This window comes from Atta cephalotes (assembly GCF_000143395.1).
Source record: "Atta cephalotes unplaced genomic scaffold scaffold00022, whole genome shotgun sequence".
Lineage (NCBI taxonomy): Eukaryota > Metazoa > Arthropoda > Insecta > Hymenoptera > Formicidae > Atta > Atta cephalotes.
Genome location: NW_012130086.1, coordinates 448,520 through 458,274, shown reverse-complemented (window position 1 = coordinate 458,274; position 9,755 = coordinate 448,520). Strand labels below are relative to the sequence as shown.

General features: G+C 35.5%; 1 protein-coding gene across 1 annotated transcript in view; it reads left to right on the top strand.

Annotated features, from left to right (window-relative positions):
• The window catches only part of LOC105619498 (pumilio homolog 2), an 81,604-nt gene extending 76,567 nt beyond the window's left edge, over positions 1 to 5,037 (top strand). Inside the window, exons 13-19 of the mRNA XM_012201013.1 lie at positions 776 to 895; positions 1,639 to 1,710; positions 2,073 to 2,367; positions 2,804 to 3,044; positions 3,502 to 3,892; positions 4,231 to 4,399; positions 4,489 to 5,037. Coding sequence (XP_012056403.1) covers positions 776 to 895; positions 1,639 to 1,710; positions 2,073 to 2,367; positions 2,804 to 3,044; positions 3,502 to 3,892; positions 4,231 to 4,399; positions 4,489 to 4,816 — 1,616 coding nt within the window. The 3' untranslated portion in view covers positions 4,817 to 5,037. The remainder of the gene's footprint in view (positions 1 to 775; positions 896 to 1,638; positions 1,711 to 2,072; positions 2,368 to 2,803; positions 3,045 to 3,501; positions 3,893 to 4,230; positions 4,400 to 4,488) is intronic.
• The last annotated feature ends 4,718 nt before the right edge of the window (positions 5,038 to 9,755 follow it).

The window sequence follows — 9,755 nt, the reverse complement described above, 5'->3', positions numbered from 1 at the left end:
AAAACGTTAAACTTAACGTTTACTTAGTTGTTCGTTACGTTAACGTTACGTACTACTACGTACGTACGTACTACTATTAATAATATATATATATATATATATATATATATATATATATATATATATATATATATTCATTTCGTTTTTAAGCACAGATTGGAAACGAGCTCCTCAATTTTCGAAGTTATCTTGTACATATAAACCGATGTAATAACTTCTAAAGAGGAATATATAATAAATGTACTAAGTTTTATGAGAAAAACCTACACAACTTATCAAATTAAAATTTTTTTAAATGGGAAAAAATAGTAAGATTATTGTTATTGTTTAGTTGTAGTAGTATCTCTCGTAGAAATATTTAGATTAAGTTTATGTAAAAATATTGTATGGAGATATGTATATTTTACTTTATCTTGTGTTATGGAAAGTAAGACAGCCTGAAATATTGAGCTTATCAACTCGAGTGCTTTTTTCCTGGGACCAGAGAAATTCTTTTTGGCTCTTTACAGTGGTGGTGTGTACGGATTTTCATGTACAAAAAAAATAAATAAAGAATAACGTAAGGTGTTGCATGCTTCATACAATCTAATTGATTTGTACTTTCGTGTTGAATATAGCCAACTTTCGTTCAGCGACGTGCCTTTCTCAATAGAGCGTTTGTGCCGATTTGTTGATTATTCGTAATCTATTTGATACCGTCACGTCTTTTGTATGCTCGATACCGGTTGCCTTCGAGCATCCCGTGTTAAGATGACGGTATCCGTCTTGTGTGCAGGTTTAGGCCTCGGTGCGTCTTCAACCGGCAGACGTGATTCCTTTGATAGAAATACTTCAGCCTTCAGTCCAAGCTTGGAATATAGCCGGGCGAAGTGGCCTCAGAGTTACGGCGCCCTCGGTAAGAACAGTTTTGTTGTGTGTGAAATGTACTCCGATATACGTAGGGCGTCTAGAAAAACATGTTCGAATGTTCCCGTTGTGTAGAAAACGTACGAAGAAATGCAAGTGATAGAGTGCTTTTCATTTGATGATACAAGTCAATATAAGTATCGTTCTATTTTTGTTTCTTGTGGAATGTCAAGAAAGATAGAACAAGATTTGTGTCAATTTGTATCACCAAATGGAAAGCACTAATAATGAAAGTTGAAAGAAGAATTATCTTCACCTTATCAACTTTTTTATCGTCTCTTTTCACCATACGTTGACACGCAATGAAACATACTTTCAAAAATTGTGTCACTTTAGACGTCTGTACACGACGGCTGTGAGACATCGCGGAATCGCCATAGACGCTCGATTATCTATGTTGTACATTGTGTCTTAATAATATATCGTAATCCATTTGTACACGTGCTTTTGTATACATAACTCAGCTATGATAACAACACTACCCTTTCTCTCTAAACTGATTCCAACGTATAAATTATCCTGATGCTTGAAAACGTCTTAATTGGGAGTGAGTAAACGTCCGCAAGGACGACTGGTTTAAAGAACGATCAAGTGTCACCACTGCAATCCGTAACAATTTTAACATAACACACGGGATTAGACTTAGCCATTATACAGTGTACATTGCTTCTGTACAAAATTGTACAGCGCATCATTCACAATCAGTGAGATAAGAAGTACTATTTTCTCTAGATACAGGTACCTGGGACAGAGTGTATTTAGCTACAAATGCAGGTACTCCCTGCAAAGAATATACAGACACAGGTATATACAGATATAGATCGAGCATAATTAGATACGAGCGCTTAGACTTCTTATTCTTCATGTAATTTTAGGAAATTTTGGAGTCGATTTTTGTTTAATGAATATGCCCAAGAATCAGCGATATTTTGAGTAATTAATAATATAAGATAAGAAACTTATTAGAACTGAGCTTTTTAATAATTAAAATAATTAATCTTCTTCGTTTGATTTAAAATAAATATTATAGCAAAATTTTTATTTATTAAAATATGTGATCGAAATCGAAGATCGCTACAAATGATAGCGATCTTTGATATTCGAGGAAGAATCGACTCCAAATTTATCAAAGAATCTGCCATTAAGTGTTTTGATTTGTTATGCAGGTACAGTTACTGCGTCACCAAGTCCCTTAGGCTTGTCATTAACACCGCCACCAACTTTAGGAGGATCATTGGGTGGTCTTGTTGGAGGTGCCAGTCGAGTATCAGCGGCCCCTGGTGCCGAAGCGAAGTTCCGCGCCAGCGCGGTACCCACCCTAACAGCCAACGGAGTGTTTGGCTCTAGTAGCTCTCTGTTTCCCAATCTCGTAGGCAAGCCTGGTCGTGGAGGTGCCGCGAACATCAACGACAAAAATTCTGGAGGACGATCTCGCCTACTGGAAGATTTTCGAAATAATCGGTAAAAAATTAATGAACTTTCTTATACTTTTCCAATATTTAAATCTACAACGAAGGATTACACAATTTTGCGTACTTTTATTAAAATAAATTAATTAATAAAATTTATTAAAATAAATTAATTTCCTGAAGACATGTAAATAGAATAGATCGGCAAATTTATAACGCAGACTCTCTTGCTTAATCAAGTTTAAATCTGTCTTGCACGTATTCTGTCTTTTCTGAAAATAAATTTCTATGATAATTGATTAAGATATTTATTAATTTAAGAAAATTAATTTAAGAAAAAAGAGACATACTTTAAATTCAAACACAAATGGTGCATGAGAAAAAAGAAAATGACGTATGATCTCTTGCTTCTGACGACGCAATCAGCTTTATCCCAGTGCGTAAGTGAACAATACGCTAATAAATTATACATGTTCTTTTCTCATTAGATTCCCGAGTCTTCAGTTACGTGATTTGGCTAATCACATAGTAGAGTTCAGTCAAGATCAGCATGGTTCACGATTCATTCAACAGAAATTGGAACGGGCCTCAGCCAGCGAGAAACAGCTTGTATTCCAAGAGATCCTTTCCTCCGCATATTCTCTCATGACTGATGTCTTCGGAAATTATGTTATACAGAAGTTCTTTGAATACGGTACACAAGAACAGAAATCGACTCTCGCACAAAAGGTAAATTTCAATTATACTTGAAAAATTATTTTATCCAGAAGAATTGATAAGAGCTAATTCATTTTATTCTAATAATTTCCGATAATTCAATACAGAACAGACGATGTGTTAAAGCATTTCTTAACGCTTTAATAAATAATCATATCTTATCAATCATATTTTTGATTTTATATTGTTTTTTGTGAATAGTCTTTTCATTTTTTAAATTATTATCTATATCTCATGCAAAATATTTTCTATATACATTCTCGAAAAACCAGTCTCAAATTATTAATGTTATTTTATTACTATTTTTACTTTTTATTATGACTCATATTAGATATGATGAAAAAAATTTTGCGTGTCATCTGATTCAATGTGATTAGACATGAAATATATTCTGATAATTTAACAATTACATTAAAAATATCTTTATGAGTATTTTTGTTTTATTTTTATTTATTTTTTTTTATATTAGGTTCGAGGACATGTTTTACCACTTGCGCTGCAGATGTATGGCTGTAGAGTCATACAGAAGGCACTCGAGTCGATCGGACCGGAACAGCAGCAGGAAATCGTACGAGAACTAGATGGGCATGTGTTGAAGTGTGTTAAGGATCAAAACGGGAATCACGTTGTGCAGAAATGCATCGAGTGCGTTGAACCCCGAGCATTGCAGTTCGTGATAGGAGCCTTTGCGGGACAGGTATATTCTTTGAGTACTCATCCGTATGGCTGCCGAGTGATCCAGCGTATCCTCGAACATTGCACCGCTGAACAAACTCAAGGAATTTTACAAGAATTACACGCTGCCACTGATCAACTAATTCAAGATCAATATGGCAATTACGTCATTCAACATGTGCTTGGTAAATATCATTTATTTTATATCGATGCGATTATTATTAAGAGCTAAAGATTTTTTTAATGAAATCAGTTAAAAAATTTCAATACACATTACCAATTTTGATAATTGACAATAAATGGATTATTACTAAAGTAGATCGTAATAATGGTATCTGTATTATCTTTATAATTCTATCTATTCTTATCGTTTTGTACTATTCTTATTATTAATAAAAAAGAAACATTATTTATATTACACTATTAATTTAACTCAAATATTATTATGTAGTAAATATGATAATATTAATAATGAATGCTTAAAATTCTTAATATATTAATAATGATATTATCTATTTTATAGAGCACGGAAAGCCAGAGGACAAAGCACAATTAATCAGCAGCGTTAGAGGTAAAGTACTCGCTCTTTCCCAGCACAAGTTTGCGAGTAACGTCGTTGAAAAATGCGTGACTCATGCTACAAGGCAGGAACGCGCTGTACTGATTGAAGAAGTTTGCGGTTTCAATGACAAGTGAGTGCATTTTTGAAAGATCTAAAACATACATATTCTCAAGAATCTAATGTTTATTGTTTATTTATTTTTCTTTTCTCATCGCATAGTGCACTGAACGTGATGATGAAGGATCAATATGCCAATTACGTTGTCCAAAAGATGATTGATGTCGCGGAACCAGCGCAGCGCAAGGTGCTGATGCATAAGATCCGACCGCATTTGGGAAGTTTACGCAAATACACCTATGGCAAGCACATCATTGTTAAATTGGAAAAGTTCTTCATGAAGACCGCTTCAGCGATGGGAGTAGGAGCGACGTCTGCTGGTACATCAACAAGCAGCGGAGGCGGTGATCTCGGCCCGATCGGACCGCCCGCATCCGCCGCGTCTGGTCCAGTCTCGACGTCGAACCAACAATCAACGCAGGTTTTATAAACGCGCATGCACGGAATAGCCCCCCTTCGTGGAAAAAGAAAAAAGATCCGCGAAGAAAGAGGCAAAAAAACCGCATGTCCGCATGTCGCGTTAAGTACTACTTTATCTTTTTACCTTAACGAGATCTGTTCTATCTATCGACGGGAATCACGAATTTCAATGAATTTCCCACGTATGTTTCTTTTCTCGTTTTGCCCCATGTCCTTCGAAGACAAGAGAAAAAAAAAGCGGAAAAATAAACTGTTCTAACGATTGTTTCTCGTGAGAAATTTGTTAATGTAACGATTTTTTTTATTTTTACAATCACGAAGTCGACGATTTGTACAGTAAACCAGCTTTTCTTCGGGACTCGGGCAATGCGAGATCAAATTATGGCGAAATCCGTTCTAACGAGAATCCCACGAAAAAACAATCCGTAGAAACGAGGCGATATGTTATAGCGCATTTTTCTATCGTTTTGCAACATGTACCCCTACTTGGAAGAGTACCACGTACGTAGAGATATTCGCATTCGATCGAGCATATTGAATTGCACTATGATTTCTGGTTTGCAAGCGATGATGTTTCTCACGATCGGCTCGAGTTTCAAGTACGTTTCACGACCAATCGGTGCACGCTGAGCTAAGCTATTGGCTAGTATTGTGCCGCATAAAAATGCATTAAATTTCGTACAGATCTATAAAAGAGGATCACTCGATTATTAAATTATCGTGCAGAGCAGTTACGCTGGATTTACTAGATGCGTTATGTCCTCTCAATTCAGCACATAGAAAGGAAAATTTGTAAGGGTTTTATTCTCTGGTAAAAGTGAATAAAACGAAGCATTACGGATGTGCGAAGCGCGATTCTCAAGAATTATATTTGGTGAGAATGTTAACAACAAGCTTCTATGAGGGCGACGCGATAAAATCACGAACAGTTTTAGAGACAGTTAGGTCTTAGTGCTGCATGCATTTATATCGAATTGTACGAGGGTTGTAAACATTACACACACACACACACACACACACACACACACACACACACACACACACACACACACACACACACACACAGATAAACACGCCGCGAATAATGTGTGACGTTCCCGATCTCGCGTATACCGGGCCGCTTTCTCTCTTTTACACGCAACTGCTCCTGCTTTAGTATTATTTTTAAATGCACGGTATGCGCCCGATCGACGAGTCAGCAGACAAGAAAATAAGGTTAAAACTTGAGAAATAGAAGTTTTTTTAGAAGTTATAGATGTGTTATTTAAATGTAGCGTAGCGTTTGACATGGGAATGAAAAAATCAGGCATAGACCCCTGAATCTGGACCTCTGACCATCGATCTGTCCTTGAGACTATTAGGAACGTTCACACAAGGAGCGATTATTTCGTTATTCGATTTTTTCTTTTATATTTTTCCTCTTTTTTTAACGTCGAAATAATCTTTAAAAAGTTTCTAAATGAAAAAAAGGTTTAATTTTTTTCCTTTTTTGTTCGCCTTGATTTTCTATGAACGTAACCTACACAGAGGGAAGTGAAAACAGATACGAAAAAGCAGACAAAGTGAGACAACAAAATGAACTGTTCACGCTACCGCGTTCTCCTTTGTTAATTTTTTCATGTTCGTAGCTCCCGGAGTAAGGAACACGGCCTTTCCTCACTCTTTCCCTTTTTTTTTATTTCTATCATTTCCCGTATATTCTTCTCCCGTCCCTTGAGCCTTCTTGAGATCCTCGAATTTTGTAAATTGTGATATAAATAACAAATGTGTATAGGTACAAATATCCGAAATACGCGAGGACCGATAAATTCAGTGAATATTTTATTTTCCCTTATTTCTTGGAGTCTGTGAATATTATGTATTATATAATAATTACTAATTATATTAAATTTATGATTTACGTTCTAAACGCTGCTGTCCCAACCGTAGTTACGCTCCCCCTCCCCCTCTAACCAAACTCATCCGATTTCACATTTTTCCGTATCCAATTGTAAGATATAAACATATTTCATGGAGTTGCACTAGGCAAAAAGAAATTATATATACATACATATATAAATATAAATATATATATATATAGAGAGAGATATCCCTCCCTGTCCTCCCCTTTAAATAATTTGCAGCTATCATTCTTGGAACGTAAAAGACGAAGACCATTGTACATTGTATAAATGATATAAACGCGTTCTCGAGAAACAAAAATATCAGAAGATCGTGCACAACGCATGTGTATCTATAATCCGTTCGCGCCATTTTCTCCCCATTATCTCTTCGGATATACATATATACATTCAGACACACACCATACTTTGAATATTTCAATTGTATTATAGATCGTTGGAGGACAAAGAGCGCACACTCAGCCATTTTCATTGGGATCGCGCGTACTTTATGCTACTGTGATGTAAGGATTCTCTTTTCTCGGACAAATTTTTATACATAACTAGTATTTCTTTCTTTCGATTATCAGCCGCCCTCTCGTGTATAATGATGTGATATATTTCGTTTCGAGATAGATGATAAATATGTAGAAATCAAAGAAAAAAAGGAAAATAAAAGAACTCACAAAACTCGCCAGCAAACTAGATTAAACATCCGTCGCATGACTCTGTATAAAAAGAAAAAGCAAAGAAGAGGGAAGAACGTAGCAGCTTTCTTTGTAAAATATTGTAAATAACGATTTATTAACGAAATTGACAAATTCTTAGTATCTCTTCTCCCTCTCTCTTTCCCTTTGTCCTCCCCCCCCCCCCACGCTGTCATTCTTTCCCTCTCTCTCTCTTTTTTTCTTTCTCTTTGTTCGAAACAAAGATTATCCTTGTCAAAATGCCGTTAAGGGGGTGGGTGACGGACAAACACGCGACGAAAGTAAACGCGGTATTTCATCGTTCGATGCCGCTTACGATGCGTAAATTCCACGAAATGCTTGACTCTCGCTTCTTCCTTGCAGCGGGCGACCCTTCCGAAAATCGCTGAGGCTGCACGTTCGCTCTATGTATCACACATATTTACACGATACCCACACACGCAGAGTGACATATGCATATGTAATTGACACGCTAAAGAGGTGAAAAGTACGATAGACCTCTCGTGAATATAGACAGACATTCCAGTCGCCACCTTATCTTCAGTCGACAGGACGCCGGACCTGTAAAAACCGCTTTAAAAAAAAGAAAAAATAACGAACGAATTACGTAAAACGCGAGAAACATGTAAAACGTGCTTGTAAAAAACTATGACAAGAAGAAAAAAAATAGTTCCTTCATCCGTAATAATGATAAATCGCAATCACGCGTTCATTTGTAAATTAAAAATTGTTAAAGGGAAGAAGATACACCGCGCCTCTCATCTGTAATAGATTCCATCGATCGCACCTGATAAAATTGCGCATAAGAGAAGCAAGGTATAAATTAAGCGAGAAAAATGTTGCGAAAAAGGAAAAACGGCACGAAGCGTAAGTCGAACGCAAAATATCTCATGTCTTATCAGCTAACGTAAGATTATCGATTATCTATCGTATTTTTAGTACTATTATCATTATATTATGATATTGTATTATTATTACTATTATTATTATGCTATCGAATATTGTTTGATTAACGGTCCTCTTTTTCTCTCCCTATTTGATTATTCATTTCCGCTATTACTAATCGCGCTAGACATATGTAAATATATGTATATACATATAAATCCGCACGTATATACATATATATACGTATGAGCACACGCAAATATACATATATATACATATACATATACATATACGCATGTATAAGCTCGGCACATGTAACACACATTTATAAATATGATATAACATGTTCCAAGTACACTTGTCATTAATCTTTCCGATTGTCACATTTCTCCTATCTCTCTCTTTTTCTCCTCCTTTTCCCATGATAAGATCTCTCGAAAATTTGGTATGAACGTTTAGAGATAGAAATCGCATTAATCTAGCAGTCTGTCGACATATATCTACTTAAGCCTCCCTCTTGTACCAGACGAAAAAAAAGTAAAAGAATTTATCGATTTTTAATTATAAATAGTGTAAATTTTTTATATAGTGCAAAAAAATGCGATATCGCTGATGAGACGCTGTCCGAGCAAATGCGTTTATTGCGTGTAAAGATATGGAGTGCGGAAAAAAAAGGAAAGGAACTTGTGACCGGTGAAATCATACGATCTTCATTCGATCTTTATCCGATCTTTATTATCTTCTGCCAACTGTACACTCTTCCTAGAAGTGAATTTTACGAATCACGTTGATCCAGACTGAGTCTAATTTTCAAAGTATGATCAACGTAAAAAAAATTGTTTTTTTTTTAATGAGTGTCTAAATGATGGCGTTGTTGTGTTTGTTTGTTACTTTTGACAGCAGTCTCGAACACGTGATTTATAAATTCGATCTAACTTTCATCTGCGAAAGAGAAGCAAAGGGAGAAGCGATTTATCCCAATTTTTCCGCATAAATTCTGAGAATACGTTTTTGCTGCTCTTTTGGTGTGATGACGTGTGGAGATTTTTGCGAAACGAGAGCACTTTAGAGCATCGCACTCCCATAATGGCGCATCTCCGAGAGTGAAGGTATATATGAGTGGAAAAAACAGAAAAATTGTATCCATGAAATATCGCCGTATTATACAACGAACTTTCAGTTGATGTTCACCAAGGAACATGAAACCACTAGTAAAAAGAAGAATTACGGGAAGGACAAATTTTATGAATCTTACACTTTTTCGTCATACTTTGTGTTAAAGTACGGAAGATAAATCTAATTATTTAAAGATTTATTAAATGTGTGTTTAAATCTATTTGAAGTTATACTTTTAGATATTGCAAAATATTTTGAGTTTCGTAATCCTCGACTTTTTGACAATAATACTAACTTTGTCCCTTTTTTTTATTTTTTTTTTATGAAATATTGAATTCGTTGTATATATATGACAATATTA